This window comes from Tachypleus tridentatus, chromosome 4 (genome assembly GCF_004210375.1).
Source record: "Tachypleus tridentatus isolate NWPU-2018 chromosome 4, ASM421037v1, whole genome shotgun sequence".
NCBI classification, from domain to species: Eukaryota; Metazoa; Arthropoda; class Merostomata; order Xiphosura; family Limulidae; genus Tachypleus; species Tachypleus tridentatus.
In genome coordinates, this window is record NC_134828.1 from 28,754,302 (window position 1) to 28,772,180 (window position 17,879).

General features: G+C 35.0%; 1 protein-coding gene across 1 annotated transcript; it reads left to right on the forward strand.

The window, feature by feature from the left end:
- The first annotated feature begins 136 nt into the window (after nucleotides 1–136).
- On the forward strand, nucleotides 137–9,565 carry LOC143248090 (uncharacterized). The gene is made up of 5 exons (XM_076496526.1): nucleotides 137–297; nucleotides 4,764–5,240; nucleotides 6,219–6,317; nucleotides 8,092–8,508; nucleotides 9,453–9,565. Exons 1-5 carry the CDS (start codon nucleotides 225–227, stop codon nucleotides 9,563–9,565), a joined length of 1,179 nt encoding a protein of 392 aa, XP_076352641.1. The 5' UTR covers nucleotides 137–224.
- Nucleotides 9,566–17,879: the final 8,314 nt, after the last annotated feature.

Here is a 17,879-nt window from a genome sequence, read left to right on the forward strand (position 1 = left end):
GTCGAGTGCTAGTTACCTTTCGGTGGAAGACATCCTATTGCCATGGTAACCTGCGTGAACAACTGAACGGTTGAGTAGAACAAAAGTGCTGTTAAACCGTCCGGCAGGAGTACTCACTAAAAAAGTTCTGAGTTTGTATGTTGTAAGTGAATGTTGTGTGATTGTTCTATGAGAACAGAAGTCGCGACGTGTGAGAAGTTTACTTTGTTTCCTGTACATGTACAATGACGGCCCTGATAATTCACTGTACGGTACTTGTGTGGGTTATGGTGTTTTGGAAAATGGCAAGTTGTTCGAGTAAGTTTCTTTTGATTACCACACTTGAATCAAAGTTCAGCTCTATACGGTAATGGTTAGTTATTAAGTGCCCAACATGACTCGGTTTCGTAAGTCTCAGGTGGCGTTAGAAGGTACATCTTTACGAGATACACGTGACATTTAGATAGGCATCTCGACAAAGTCAGAGTGAGTCAGTAAGATACATATCAACAGTCAATGTGACCTATCAATGCTACATGTACAAGAGTAAAGGTAATATGATAAGACAGATCTCCTCAGTGGGACCTATCAATATACATGGACAATAATTAAGTTTAGTCACTTAGATACATCTCCGCAGTCACTGTGACCTATCAAGACACATTTACAAGAATCAACTTGAATCATTTAGACACATCTCCACAGTCACTGTGACCTATCAAGGTACGTGTCTAAGAGTCGATGTTATCTAATAAGATAATCTCCACAGTCTGTGTGACTTCTCAAGGTACATGTTCGAGAGTCAAGATGAGATACTAATGTACATTTCCACAGTGTGAATTCCCAAGGTGTACGTGCATGGTGAGTTACACAGTCACGTATTATGAACAATGCTTTACATCACAAAGACTAAAACTCATATCATCCTGTGTATTATTAATTGTATTTTACATGAGAACTATTGGTACGTTAACTACGCATGTCACTTCACATATTATGAATTGTACTTTACATGAGAAATATTGGTACGTTAACTACGCATGTCACTTCACATATTATGAATTGTACTTTACATGAGAAATATTGGTACGTTAACTACGCATGTCACTTCACATATTATGAATTGTACTTTACATTTAAAATTACTACACATTCATATACCCACGTATTATTAACTGTAGTTTACATATAAACATCGGTACGCTACCCGATCATCATACCTCACGTATTATTAGCTATTTTTATTTTTAATATTAGTTCTATTTGAATATATTATTAGCGATACCACAGATGTTCAGAACTTGAAACAACTGAATATTCAGTTTTATTCACCCTTATAGCCTTTTTCCCCGCATAGCTTGAACGTTCAATGTGTCGACTGGACTCTTTCTCCTGTTCAATGTGTCGACTGGACTCTTTCTCCTGTTCAATGTGTCGACTGGACTCTTTCTCCTGTTCAATGTGTCGACTGGACTCTTTCTCCTGTTCAATGTGTCGACTGGACTCTTTCTCCTGTTCAATGTGTCGACTGGACTCTTTCTCCTGTTCAATGTGTCAACTGGACTCTTTCTCCTGTTCAATGTGTCGACTGGACTCTTTATCCTGTTCAATGTGTCCACTGGACTCTTTCTCCTGTTCAATGTGTCGACTGGACTCTTTCTCCTGTTCAATGTGTCCACTGGACTCTTTCTCCTGTTCAATGTGTCAACTGGACTCTTTCTCCTGTTCAATGTGTCAACTGGACTCTTTCTCCTGTTCAGTGTGTCGACTGGACTCTTTCTCCTGTTCAATGTGTCGACTGGACTCTTTCTCCTGTTCAATGTGTCGACTGGACTCTTTTCTCCTGTTCAATGTGTCGACTGGACTCTTTCTCCTGTTCAATGTGTCGACTGGACTCTTTCTCCTGTTCAATGTGTCAACTGGACTCTTTCTCCTGTTCAATGTGTCAACTGGACTCTTTCTGCTGGAGACGTTTTATCGTCGTTTTAATTTCGTTGTCATAGTTTTCAGGGTGAAGCTTTAGTTGTGCTTGGTTTTCGTCATTAAGTTTTACGTATTATGCACGAGAATTCGTCATTTTCTGTATAAGAGAAACGAATACGGTGACACCAAAGAGTGACTGATAGATGAAGAAAGAATACGCCGGAGACATTTTTTTAAAAATCTTAATACAACGCCTCATCGAAATAAGCATTGAAATATGAAATACGTGGTCCGGATATTATTAATCGGTCTTAACGTGCACTGCTTAACTGATGGCAGAGAAAATGAAAGTATTCAACTAAGCCTATTTCCGTTAAACCATTAAAGCAACCGAATATAAAGTTTGATAAAAAAATCACGTTTATATTACATTCCTGTATCTATCTTTCTATCTTTGTTAACTAAGCACATAGCGCCCCAGTCTCACATTCTGACGGCCCTAAGTTCGAACCTTACCCGAAGCACATTTTCTTTCTGCTCTTCCCCTCACAAGTGTCTTAACGGTAAATCTGCAAGATAACGACGCTAAAAATCGGGTTTGAATACCTCTGTATGGCAGGTAGCCCGTCTTGAAAGTTTGCACCCAGTCGACTTGAGATCAAACATCTTCCCATATTTTTTCATTCAACCATTGCATCTGCTACTTGTCTATTTATTTCTGGTTGTGTACACAATATAAAACTTTCCATATACCAACTCTCTATTGTCAGTTTTTCATCAGTTTCTATTTAAAACGTTCGCCAGTTACTGAGTTAAGATACATAGTATTATTCCAATAAATTCTGCTCTTTTCATTCACATATGTTAGCCTACTAATCAATGATGGAACAACTTTAAAACCCGTTAAATGTATTAAACAATAACAGCGACGTGTAACATTCCAAAAAATATGATGGATTCAAAATTTCACTTGTTAGAATTCATAAATAATGTGAAGGTGAACTAACGTTCTGGGGATTACGTTGGATCCACAATTTCATTTTTAAGGATTCTATAAAGTGTTGATGAGATCTTAGATCGTAACAAATATATATGGAATATTAGAGTTCTCTTGTTCAAATGTATATTTTGGATTAGTATAAATTTGTAGATAATTTTCTAGACTCGTGTTAAAGTGAGAGTTCACATGTACGACTTACATATGACTACATTAACCCGCTCACGTGAAGTTTGAAAATTACTTGTTCATTTAACAACAGCAGAGATTGTTTTTAAAACAGTTTACACAAACTATGATGTGAGACAGGTCTTTAAACAGTTTACACAAACTATGATGTGAGACGGGTCTTTAAACAATTTACACAAACTATGATGTGAGACGGGTCTTTAAACAATTTATACAAACTATGATGTGAGACGGGTCTTTAAACAATTTATACAGTGTATGATGTGAGACGGGTCTTTAAACAATTTATACAAAGTATGATGTGAGACAGGTCTTTAAACAGTTTACACAAACTATGATGTGAGACAGGTCTTTAAACAGTTTACACAAACTATGATGTGAGACGGGTCTTTAAACAATTTATACAGTGTATGATGTGAGACGGGTCTTTAAACAATTTATACAGTGTATGATGTGAGACAGGTCTTTAAACAATTTACACAGTGTATGATGTAAGACAGGTCTTTAAACAATTTACACAGTGTATGATGTAAGACAGGTCTTTAAACAATTTACACAGTGTATGATGTGAGACAGGTCTTTAAACAATTTACCCAAACTATGATGTGAGATAGGTCTTTAAACAATTTATACAGTGTATGATGTAAGACAGGTTTTTAAACAATTTACACAGTGTATGATGTGAGACAGGTCTTTAAACAATTTACACAGTGTATGATGTGAGACAGGTCTTTAAACAATTTATACAAAGTACGATGTGAGACAGATCTTTAAACAATTTACACAGTGTATGATGTGAGACAGGTCTTTAAACAATTTACCCAAACTATGATGTGAGATAGGTCTTTAAACAATTTACCCAAACTATGATGTGAGATAGGTCTTTAAACAATTTATACAAAGTACGATGTGAGACAGGTCTTTAAACAATTTACACAGTGTATGATGTAAGACAGGTCTTTAAACAATTTACACAGTGTATGATGTAAGACAGGTCTTTAAACAATTTACCCAAACTATGATGTGAGACAGGTCTTTAAACAATTTACACAGTGTATGATGTGAGACGGGTCTTGAAACAATTTACCCAAACTATGATGTGAGACAGGTCTTTAAACAATTTACACAGTGTATGATGTGAGACAGGTCTTTAAACAATTTATACAAAGTACGATGTGAGACAGGTCTTTAAACAATTTACACAGTGTATGATGTGAGACAGGTCTTTAAACAATTTATACAAAGTACGATGTGAGACGGGTCTTTAAACAATTTACACAGTGTATGATGTGAGACGGGTCTTTAAACAATTTACCAAAACTATGATGTGATACATATGTTCAAACAGGTACATAAATCTTGCTCTGATGTACCACACCTAAACAAGAAAATATACTTATTGTGTAGCTCAATTGAAACAGAGGGATATTTTAATATCTCGGTAATTATTTTCCATAAACCAAGATCTCGTTATATCCAAAATATCTGACTCCTGCATAGTGTTTTATAAGTGACTTTGTGTAAATCAACGAACACAGCATATTTCCGAAAAAACTAATACAAATAAACCACTGTTTGTCTACGTGATATGATGACGCTTTATGTTAGTAAAGATCTCTCTATTATACAATATCATGTTATCTAAGTTTTCTTTACAAGTTTTCGATATTTCTAGATGACCCACAAACTGGGATTCCTGTTGTTTTCAAACGTCAGGTAGAAGATATTTCAAAAACTGGTACCGAAACCGTTGGCTTAAGTGGTATTTCCAACCAAACCGTCGCACCCCCTTCTTTTCAGCCCACCAAAAATGACCAAATCGACTCAAGTTTAGACGAAGATTTCATAAACAAAATGGCTTCTACCACGCAGTTTTTAGTAGATGCTAACAGTAATACAACTGGATTAATTTCATCGCGCAGTTCTCAGGATTCAACGTCTTTTCCAGATACTACCATGGCTATCAACCAATCAGATGCTTTAACTAGCACAACCTCTATCACCGACCAATCAGATGTCTTATCAAACATAACCATTATCACCAATCAAACAGACGCTACAGCGACGTTTAGTTCAACTCTGAGTAATACCGTTAGGACAGAACAACAGGAAAATTCGACAAATTTGACACCAGGTGAATCGGAATATCCAAGTAAGTAAAAAACAGAAAAACGTGAACTAATGTGGCAACCTTACATCTGGTGACTTACTTGTTGACGGAAAATGTTACGTCACTCTCATAGACCAGCTTCAGTGGCTTAAAGTTCTGTTTTTCAATGTTAAAATATTTCTATGGTATCATTTTCGTCATCTCACGTAGCGTCAAGTTGTAGGATTGTTAAAGACATTGTCTTAAAGCATTGTAAGATTGTAATGTCGTTAAACAACACTGTTGTAACGTGTAATAAAGTTGTAGGATTGTTAAAGACACTGTTTTAAAACATTATAAAATTGCAATGTTGTTAAACAACATTGTTGTAATGTGTAATAAAGTTGTAAGATTGTTTAAGTAACACTGTCACGATGTGAGGAGAATTGTAAAGTTGTTAAAAACATTAACGTACGAGCGTTAAAGTTGAAGAATTATTAAGAAAACTGTGTCGCAACGTAACGCAAAAGTTGGTAATTTGATTTTAGGCCAAAGCTACATACTGGATTATCTATATGCTTTCCACTGCTTAGATTTTAGCAAAAGTTAGCATTAATACCGACAAAAACATAATAAAAATTGTTTTATTCAAATTATTTTTTATACATCCGTCAATTATAATCACGCATTACGTCATATTGGACCTTTCTGAGTGAACAACAATAGATGTTTATATCTTGTACTTCTTTCTGGTGTGAAGCGGTGACATAGCGGTATGTCTGCGGAGTTACAAAGCTAGAAACGGGCTTTGATACCCGTGTTTGGTAGAATACCGATAGTTCATTGTGTACCTTTGTTCTTAATTTAGAAACAAACAAAATCCTAATTTGAAATAAATTAATTGGAAGTTGCTCATACATTTTTGCATAAGTAATAGACTTTTAACAGTGTTAGTTGCAAATAAGATTGTGTGTCATACCAGTATTGTTTGTCAGAATCACTTTATTGTCTAATTTTATGAGTAAACCTTGTTTTCTCCAGAAACTCAGTGCGTCTTGGAGGAAGGACTGGAGTGCACAGAACAGATAGTTTGCTACGGCGAGGGGAACATCAACTGTGATCAGGAAGATGAAAAAGAAGGTGAGAATCCTGGTGTTGATCTTAGTAACTACTATTAAAAGGAAATATTACAATCATATTTTTCTATGATAAATGTATGTCGACATCACCGTGTTGTTTTGTGAGTTTACTATTAGACAAAGAAGATATATGTAGGCTCAAAACTAAGACCATCTTGAATATTATATCAGTCGATCATTCAATAAATTAATCATAGAAATGTGGAACACAGTTGTTTGTTTTCACCAAATTATGCATTAAGTTCACTTACTGGCTCTTAATAACACACACCAACCAACCAAGACGCCCTCTTTAGTTGTTTTGAGGGGCTACAAAAATAATTCTCCTTTGTCCGCAATTTCTAATGGATTGTGTATAGTAACAATTAATGTTAATAAAGAATTTAAAGATTATTTATTTTAAATACGGTGTGTATAGTAACAATTCATGTTAATAGTAGACTTGAATATGTACAATTATTAATTTCACATATGATGTGTATAATAACAGCTATAAACACACATTTTCACCTTAATGTTAGCTTACCGATAACCTCCCACCTAAGGTTGACAAAGCCACTGTATCTGAATTAGTTGACCTCTTGACTGACCTATAAGTATTATTATAGGTGTGGTATCACACCATTAATTAGGACTTTCTACCAGAAAAGGTTTCAAATCAATTAGGTGTTTAAACTGCTGAAGTTAGTGATAAGTTAGGTGTTTAAACTGTTTTAGTTAGTAATAAGAAGGTGTTTAAACTGATTTAGTTAGTGATAAGATAGGTGTTTAAACTGCTTTAATTAGTGATAAGTTAGGTGTTTAAACTGTTTTAGTTAGTAATAAGAAGGTGTTTAAACTGTTTTAGTTAGTAATAAGAAGGTGTTTAAACTGTTTTAGTTAGTGATAAGTTAGTTGTTTAAACTGATTTAGTTAGTGATAAGAAGGTGTTTAAACTGTTTTAATTAGTGATAAGTTAGGTGTTTAAACTGTTTTAGTTAGTAATAAGAAGGTGTTTAAACTGTTTTAGTTAGTGATAAGTTAGTTGTTTAAACTGATTTAGTTAGTGATAAGATAGGTGTTTAAACTGCTTTAATTAGTAATAAGTTAGGTGTTTAAACTGTTTTAGTTAGTAATAAGAAGGTGTTTAAACTGTTTTAGTTAGTGATAACATAGGTGTTTAAACTGTTTTAGTTAGCGATAAGATAGGTGTTTAAACTGATTTAGTTAGTGATAAGATAGGTGTTTAAACTTCTTTAGGTAGTAATAAGTTGGATGTTTAAACTGTTTTAGTTAGTAATAAGAAGGTGTTTAAACTGTTTTAGTTAGTGATAAGTTAGTTGTTTAAACTGATTTAGTTAGTGATAAGATAGGTGTTTAAACTGCTTTAGGTAGTAATACTTTGGGTGTTTAAACTTCTTTAGGTAGTGGTAAGATACGTGTTTAAATTGATTTAGTTAGTGATAAGTTAGGTGTTTGAACTGATTTAGTTAGTGATAAGATGGGTGTTTAAACTGCTTTAGGTAGTGATAAGTTGGGTGTTTAAACTTCTTTATATAGTGATAAGTTAGGTGTTTAAACTGCTTTAGGTAGTGATTGATAAAATGTACTAAATAAAGGTATAGCACTGGGTATCTAGAATACAACATTACTTTCATTGTAATGACTTCATGAATGTGATATATTGTAAAGAAGTAGGTTCTCAGATGTTAAACCTGAGATGTTAAGCCTGAGATGTTAAACCTGCTTGGAATTAAGTTGTGTAAGATGAAGTTGATGGATGTACTTTTTGGCAGGATATCGAAACGATGAGTCAGAGGTTGATGATGATGTGATATTCAACACATCCAGTAAGATGGACAACATCACAGCTAACTTAATGTTTGGGATACTTCCCACTGACATCGCTATCGTTGCGCCCTCTGAAGCTGACGACACTAACGCTTCGATATCAAAAGAAGCATTTCTGAGAAATAACTTCTCAGAGATGAGGAAATTTTATCCACAACAACGTATTTCTCCAGCTTATAACATCCACCGTCTTTACAGTGTGGAACAAATGGCAGATAATAAAACAGATGCTGCAATGAAAGACGCATCTGACAAGATGTCTTCTCTTCCAAACAAACGTAGCCATTGTAAAATGGAGGGAGAACTGAGATGTAGCCCTCAACCAACAACCATGATTTGTCGTGGAAGGACAAAGTGTGTTGGTAGGTTTTTTATCAACCTGTAATGACCTAAGTGTCCATTTGTAGCGCACATTCTTTACTTTCCTGTCCAGATACAAATTATATCCTTACATTTAGTTTAATTTTGTGCTTCCAGAAAATAGAACCTCATTCAGTGCTGTCATACACACGAGACATTCTCAGGTCAATAATAGAAAAGTTCCATATATAGTATAGATCTATCTATTTTCCTGATTCAGTATGGCCAGGTGGGTAAGTCACTCGACTCATAATCCAAGGGTCGCGGGTTCGAATCCCTCGTCACAGCAAACATGCTGTGGGGGCGTTATAATGTATCGGGCAATCTCATTATTCATTGGTAAAAGAGTAGCCAAAGAGTTGGCGGTGGGTAATGATGACTAGCTGTCTTCCCTCTAGTCTTACACTACTAAATGACGGACGGCTAGCGCAGATAGACCTCGTGTAGCTTTGCGCGGGCTTCAAAACAAGCCTAATCTATTTCCTTATAGATTTGTCCGAATATTCACCAAAGCAGCTTTTGCCCTGATACTACTTTTCGTTCTATTGGTGTCAAAGTATAGTTGGTGTTAATAAGTTCTGCTATGATCTGGTTGTCCTCTGAATTGTAATAAATTTTTGGCAACCTTGAAAATGCTGTTGAAAATTGCCTTTTTACGACTTAACCCTCTGAACTAAAGTAAAAATTTCACGACTGTCACAAAGCTGTTTATCAATAGCTGTTTTATGAGTTAACCTGTCCGAAGAATAGGCGTGTCCAGTTAATATCTGTTGATCGTATTTCCATACAACACAGTAATAGTTTATAGACTGCACAAAGTATAAACATAACTCTATTAAACATGAATCAGACAGAAACGAAGGGTAAAACCACATCATATAAAAACACTCTTACATTCTCCATTAGAGAATGGATGAATCAGTCAAACTGAATGTTTTATTTTCAGTTTATAAGGCCGGACGTGAACTAGAAGACTGGGAGATTGGTGTAATTGCTCTACTTACCGTAGTTGGTCTTTTACTACTGGTGGTCTTACTTGGCGTTTTTTACACCTCGTAAGTAAACACTTTATACACTATTGTAAACACTTTATACATTATTGTAAACACTGTATACACTATTGTAAATACTTTATACACTATTGTAAACACTTTATACACAATTGTAAACACTTTATACACAATTGTAAACACTTTATACACTATTGTAAACACTTTATACACTATTGTAAGCACTTTATACACTATTGTAAACACTTTATACACTATTGTAAATACTGTAAACACTATTGTAAACACTTTATACACTATTGAAAATACTGAAAACACTATTATATTTTAGTTCATTATGTTTCTTCCAATCTAGTTGGTGGAGAGAGGGTATTTGTTACACTAAGGAAGAGAGAGGGTATTTGTTAAACTAAGGTGGAGAGAGGGTATTTGTTAAAATAAGACAGAGAGAGGGTATTTGTTAAACTAAGGCAGAGAGATGGTGTCTGTTAAAATAAGCTGGAGAGAAGGTATTTGTTAAACTAAGCTGGTTAGAGGGTATTTGTTAAACTAAGGCGGAGTGAGGGTGTTTGTTAAACTAAGGCGGAGAGAAGGTATTTATTAAACTAAGCTGGAGAGAAGGTAGTTGTTAAACTAAGCTGTATAGAGGGTATTTGTTATACTAAGGCGGGCGAGGGTGTTTGTTAAACTAAGGTGGAGAGTAGGTGTTTGTTAAAATAAGCTGGATAGAGGGTATTTGTTAAATTAAGGTGGAGAGAAGGTATTTGTTAAACTAGGTGTAACTAAATGTGCGTGCAATAGTTGTTAACATATACAGTGTTAAAAGCTGTATAAAGGAAACTGATATTTGTGTTACAGCCTTAAGGGAAAAACTGATTTAGTGGTAGAACACTAAAGCTCTAAGGAAAACTGAGGTTAGAGTTACAGCGTTAATGTCTGTACCAAGAAAACTGATGTTAATGTTTTGTTTCGTTGGCAGCTGGAAAAACTGAAAGTTCGACCAAACCAAGGAAGTGGTGATCAACTGAACTGTCAGGAAAGCGCATGAGAAAAATTAAAGCAGAAATCTGATTTATATTTACAAATGGTGGACATGTACCCTTTATTTAACAGTGATACACAAGTAACAGTTTCTTTAGTCAGTAAGAACAACCTAACAGTGACAAACAAGTACCCTTTACTTTAGTCAGTAAGAACAACCTAACAGTGTCAAACAAGTACCCTTTATTTAGTCAGTAAGAACAACCTAACAGTGACAAACAAGTACCCTTTACTTTAGTCAGTAAGAACAACCTAACAGTGACAAACAAGTACCCTTTACTTTAGTCAGTAAGAACAACCTAACAGTGACAAACAAGTACCCTTTACTTTAGTCAGTAAGAACAACCTAACAGTGTTAAACAAGTACCCTTTACTTTAGTCAGTAAGAACAACCTAACAGTGTCAAACAAGTACTTTTACTTTAGTCAGTAAGAACAACCTAACAGTGACAAACAAGTACCATTTACTTTAGTCAGTAAGAACAACCTAACAGTGACAAACAAGTACCCTTTACTTTAGTCAGTAAGAACAACCTAACAGTGTTAAACAAGTACCCTTTACTTTAGTCAGTAAGAACAACCTAACAGTGTCAAACAAGTACTTTTTACTTTAGTCAGTAAGAACAACCTAACAGTGACAAACAAGTACCCTTTACTTTAGTCAGTAAGAACAACCTAACAGTGACAAACAAGTACCCTTTACTTTAGTCAGTAAGAACAACCTAACAGTGACAAACAAGTACCCTTTACTTTAGTCAGTAAGAACAACCTAACAGTGTTAAACAAGTACCCTTTACTTTAGTCAGTAAGAACAACCTAACAGTGTCAAACAAGTACTTTTTACTTTAGTCAGTAAGAACAACCTAACAGTGACAAACAAGTACCATTTACTTTAGTCAGTAAGAACAACCTAACAGTGACAAACAAGTACCCTTTACTTTAGTCAGTAAGAACAACCTAACAGTGACAAACAAGTACTTTTTACTTTAGTCAGTAAGAACAACCTAACAGTGACAAACAAGTACCCTTTACTTTAGTCAGTAAGAACAACCTAACAGTGTTAAACAAGTACCCTTTACTTTAGTCAGTAAGAACAACCTAACAGTGTCAAACAAGTACATTTTACTTTAGTCAGTAAGAACAACCTAACAGTGACAAACAAGTACCCTTTACTTTAGTCAGTAAGAACAACCTAACAGTGACAAACAAGTACTTTTACTTTAGTCAGTAAGAACAACCTAACAGTGACAAACAAGTACCATTTACTTTAGTCAGTAAGAACAACCTAACAGTGACAAACAAGTACCCTTTACTTTAGTCAGTAAAAACAACCTAACAGTGATACCCTTTACTTTAGTCAGTAAGAACAATCTAACAGTGTTAAACAAGTACCCTTTACTTTAGTCAGTAAGAACAACCTAACAGTGACAAACAAGTACCCTTTACTTTAGTCAGTAAGAACAACCTAACAGTGTTAAACAAGTACCCTTTACTTTAGTCAGTAAGAACAACCTAACAGTGACAAACAAGTACCCTTTACTATAGTCAGTAAGAACAACCTAACAGTGTCAAACAAGTACCATTTACTTTAGTCAGTAAGAACAACCTAACAGTGACAAACAAGTACCCTTTACTTTAGTCAGTAAGAACAACCTAACAGTGTCAAACAAGTACCTTTTACTTTAGTCAGTAAGAACAACCTAACAGTGTCAAACAAGTACTTTTTACTTTAGTCAGTAAGAACAACCTAACAGTGTTAAACAAGTGCCCTTTACTTTAGTCAGTAAGAACAACCTAACAGTGTCAAACAAGTACTTTTTACTTTAGTCAGTAAGAACAACCTAACAGTGACAAACAAGTACCCTTTACTTTAGTCAGTAAGAACAACCTAACAGTGACAAACAAGTACCCTTTACTTTAGTCAGTAAGAACAACCTAACAGTGACAAACAAGTACTTTTTACTTTAGTCAGTAAGAACAACCTAACAGTGACAAACAAGTACCCTTTACTTTAGTCAGTAAGAACAACCTAACAGTGACAAACAAGTACTTTTACTTTAGTCAGTAAGAACAACCTAACAGTGACAAACAAGTACCATTTACTTTAGTCAGTAAGAACAACCTAACAGTGACAAACAAGTACCCTTTACTTTAGTCAGTAAGAACAACCTAACAGTGACAAACAAGTACTTTTTACTTTAGTCAGTAAGAACAACCTAACAGTGACAAACAAGTACCCTTTACTTTAGTCAGTAAGAACAACCTAACAGTGACAAACAAGTACTTTTTACTTTAGTCAGTAAGAACAACCTAACAGTGACAAACAAGTACCATTTACTTTAGTCAGTAAGAACAACCTAACAGTGACAAACAAGTACCCTTTACTTTAGTCAGTAAGAACAACCTAACAGTGACAAACAAGTACCCTTTACTTTAGTCAGTAAGAACAACCTAACAGTGTTAAACAAGTACCCTTTACTTTAGTCAGTAAGAACAACCTAACAGTGACAAACAAGTACCCTTTACTTTAGTCAGTAAGAACAACCTAACAGTGTTAAACAAGTACCCTTTACTTTAGTCAGTAAGAACAACCTAACAGTGACAAACAAGTACCCTTTACTTTAGTCAGTAAGAACAACCTAACAGTGTCAAACAAGTACCCTTTACTTTAGTCAGTAAGAACAACCTAACAGTGACAAACAAGTACCCTTTACTTTAGTCAGTAAGAACAACCTAACAGTGACAAACAAGTACCCTTTACTTTAGTCAGTAAGAACAACCTAACAGTGACAAACCTATTCTAGCAATACACCACAATCATCAGGTTATATTCTTAACAGGTATTTATAGTTTTAGGTGACTGGATGTTTTGATTTAAGGTAGCTACTACAGACGACCAACATGAGGTTTGTGTGTTTGAATATTTTCATCTGGTGAGGAAATCTCTTAAACCTATTTTACTAGATCCTACCATAACTGTCTTACTAAATTCTCCCATAATTACTGTACTAACTATCCAGGCAACCATCTTACTAAACATGTCATAACTTTTCTGAATAGTTGTTTTGTAGAAGGAGCTATTCCAGTACTATATATAACTACGCTTCCTACCAGTGGATAAACAGTAAGATTGAGGGCTAATAATGCTAAAAATTAGGTTTAGGTATTCTCGGTGGTTGTGTACGTACAGCAAATTGTGTATCTTTGTGTTTAACAATAGGGAAACAAAAAGAAAACTAAAACCAGGAAATTTTAATGAAGAGTAAATCAGTTGTAAAAATATATTTGCGTATTTTATAAGCTGCTAATCAAAGTCGAACCTTCAATCAATATCACAAGCCAATGACCAGGACAATGCTTTTGTATAATGTTATGAGATATGAAGTCCTCCTCTAATACAGCGGTAAGTCTATGGACTTTTAACGCTAAAATCATGGGTTCGATTCCGCTCGGTGGACTCAGCAGATAGCCAGATGTGGCTTTGCTTTAAGAGAAACACACACACACATGAAGTGTGGAAAATAAGTTTAATATCGACCTGCCATAATAAATATTCTTAATTGCTGGACTGGTGACCTCATTATTCGAATTTTTTTATATTCTTTATAATATAAGCGAAGTCACAAAATACCAAATCCTCTTATTTGTTTGTAGTTAAGCACAAAGCTACACGAAAGGCTCCCACCAGTGGCACAACAATATGTCTGAGGACTTATCACGCTAGAAACCGGGGGTTTAATACCTCTGGTGAGCAGAGCACAGAAAGCTCATTGTATAGCTTTATACTTAACTTCAAACAAATACAAAGAGCTATTTGTGTTCTGTCAACTACGGGTATCGAAATCCGGTTTCTAGGGATGTAAGTTCTCAGAAATTCCGCTGTGACACGGGGGGGGGGGTGCAAATTGTATTGTGAAATTTCTGTAAACAAAGTAAATGATTTCTACATATAATTGGTCTAAAACTAAAGAGTCGCTGAATTGCTATAATTATAAGATATATTTGTGATAAAAATTTTCAAAGCATGCCCTGAAGATTTCTTGTCCAACTTTATTAAACTTTATTTCAGAAAATTGTCTGCTGGTTTGTTCTGTAGTCTCACGTTTATGAATATTTTACACACTTTTAACACGTTTTAAGTACTTTTTATATGTTCTAATGTTATAACCTTTACTCTCTGTATCTCTGGAATTTGCTTCATGTGAGAAAGTGATAATGTTTACATAGAACAATATATCTCCATTTTTTAATTGTCGAATTTTTCTGAGGAAATAGAAGGAAAATATAGAGCTCAAAATGTAATTGACTTAATACTGATGTCTTGTAACAAATATAATTAGTAAAAGCAAAACCATTTTTTGAAGAGTAATTTATTATAATAAATGTTATAATTACGTAGGCTTTGCTTACAGTAGCGCCATCCAGTAACAGAAAACAATACTGTATCTCAGAACGACTGGTATGGACTTGTATTGATAAGGAGAGAACAACGTTTCGACTTTCATAGATCATCTTTCTTAACCTCAAGATGACCTAGGAATGTCGAAACGTTGTTCTCTGCTTATCAGTACGAAGTGTTAATACCCATACCAGCCGTTCTGAGATACATTTTTATTTCAAGTGGGTTTCTCGTCATCAAGAGTAAACAATACTATACACCCCACGTGGTGAATAGAACAAGATATAAATCTAACAAATTATTTTGAAGTAAATAAATGTATGTTTTCTGCATGGTGGCGCTATCTATAAACAGAAAATATTATTATACATCTTAGGTCATTAGGTAACAACACTCTATTCAATGTGTCAGAAGTCAATACTTAGCACAAACTTTTCTTGATTTAATATAAACAAATTGTTCGTAGAATAATACAGGGCAAGTGAAAGAAAGAACAAAAATATCATGAGTGTACCACAATTACAAATATCATATATATTAGGGTGTGCAACTAGTAGAACGTCCCGACGTTTTAGGTAAATCTATCCCCACCCCCTAAAAAAAAAAAAAAAAGAGCCAACAAAGCATTGATTTACTTACGTACCATTTCACATGAAGAAACAGATCGAATCCCTGTCACACCAAGTATGCTCGCATTTTAAGCTGTGGGAGCGTTATAACGTAACAATCAATCCCACCATTCGTTGGCAAAAGAGTAGCCCAAGAGTTGGCGGTGGGTGGTGATGACTACTGCATTCCCTCTAGTTTTACAATGCTAAATTAGGGACGGCTAGCGCAGATAACCCTTGTGTAGCTTTGCGCGAAATTCAAAAAACAAACAAACAAAACAAACTACAATGTTAGTAAATGATGCTAACACCTATAGTCTACTGTAAATAACACCCGATCTACTCAAATCATAAAACCATCTACCATACGTAACACATGCTCTATAGATATAATAAAACTATCTGCCATACGTAACACTTTGTCGGCTCACACGACATGTAATAATAACTTATACAAGTTCAGAATTGGATCAGGTAGATAATAATATCTTATACAAGTTTGTTTTGTTTTTGTTCTTTTTTAATTTCGCGGAAAGCTACTTGAGGGCTTTCTGCGCTAGCCGTCCCTAATTTAGCACTGTAAAACTAGAAGGAAGGCAGCTAGTCATCACCACCCACCGCCAACTCTTGGGCTACTTTTGCCAACGAATAGTGGAATTGATCGTAACATTATAACGCCTCCATGGCTGGGAGGGCGAGCATGTTTGGTGCGACAGGAATTCGAACCCGTGACCCTTGGATTACGAGTCGAACACGTTTGGCCATGCCGAGCCCCTATACAAGTTTGGATCTAGGTCAGGTAGATAATAAAAACTTATACAAGTTAGGATTTGGATCAGAGAAGTGACGTTATGATGTATAACCCCTTAAATGTTGGTTTATTTTTACACCTTAATGATAACGCACTAAATATTTGATCTTCATTACTTGATAGACAACAGTTACTTTCGGTCACCAGAACGAAACGGTCTATTTCCAACAAACGGCGTTACGAGAATCAATCAGTGAGGCGGCAATGATCACGTGACCTTTCTTCTGGCTCATGTCCAGATTCACATCTTTCTTCAGTTCACGAGAGTATCGGTTTTCCGTCGTTTGACCTTTCACTTTGGTTTATATTAGAAAATAAGGATTTAAATTGAACTTCCAGATAGAAGGAGGAGAATCTGAGATACTTGTTATGTCTCTCACACACACAGAAGTATCACGTAAGCAATGTGTCGTCCTAGTACAGTGATGGCGAACCTTTTAGAGATTGCGTGCCTAAATTGTGACCCAAAATTATTTTGTCTATCCGAACGTGCCAGGATTTTCATAAGAATGACAGTAACTTTCCAATAAAAAACCGACTTTTTGATGAGTATCTTTATTTTAAAAAAAGTCGAATTACAAAAGTTTCAATAAAACTAATAAATAGCCTTGACTTAAAATTTGTATGTTTTGTCTTGAATTTTATTAAATCAATGCGATCTCTGCTGTTGTGAACACTCGGATAACTTGTTAATTGATGGTTTATATTTTGTTGATTTGAGCGCAACACATGCAGCACTCAGTTCATCTGTAAGCTTGTTTCTTCTGTCTGATTTGATGAAATTCAAAGCTGAAAACAGCTGCTCACAAGAGTAAGATGATCCAAACAAAGTAAGAAGAGCTATTCCAAGTAATTTCATTGACTTAAAATTAATTGGCAAAGAATTCCACACTTTAAGAATTTCATTTTCACAACTCTTTGCAACGTTTTCTTCCAAGATCCCTCCACACTCTATTTTCTCAAGTGTTTTACGCAGGGCACAGAATTTATTAGTTCAAGTATAGTTTTCCTGAAATTCTACCAGCTCCATTTCTAGAGTTTTCAAACCCAACCAGTGTAAACAGGAAAGATCGAGATCTTCAAATTCAGTTATATCGGGAAAGATAAGAAAATACAAAGTTTTCTCTATCTTTCGAAAATGCATAAATCTGTTACTAAAATTCTCCTTCGCTACCGCGATAATGCTTGAAAATTCTTTGGAGATTTCCTGTTTGCTTAAGGAACAGCCCGCAAATGTTGTCGAGTTTTCTAAATGGATCTTCAGATTTGGAAAATATTTGAGTTCCCCACCTTCGATGTCTTTTTCAAAAACTTGCAATTTTCTCTCAAATGCCTTTATATCACAGAACATTCTTTCTGCTGTTTTTCCTACTCCTTGTAGTTTTGTGTTCAGTGCATTGAAGTGTGATATAAAGTCTGTAAAGAACATGAGGTAATTTAGCCAAGCCACATCAGTGAGCTGTGGAAAGTCTTGTCCTTTTTCATGCATAAAAAATCTAATTTCG

Coding starts and splice junctions, on each gene's coding strand:
- LOC143248090 (XM_076496526.1), top strand. CDS start 225: ATGACGGCCCTGATAATTCACTGTACGGTACTTGTGTGGGTTATGGTG. Junction 5,241..6,218: donor AGGTGAATCGGAATATCCAA/GTAAGTAAAAAA, acceptor TGTTTTCTCCAG/AAACTCAGTGCGTCTTGGAG. Junction 6,318..8,091: donor TCAGGAAGATGAAAAAGAAG/GTGAGAATCCTG, acceptor ACTTTTTGGCAG/GATATCGAAACGATGAGTCA.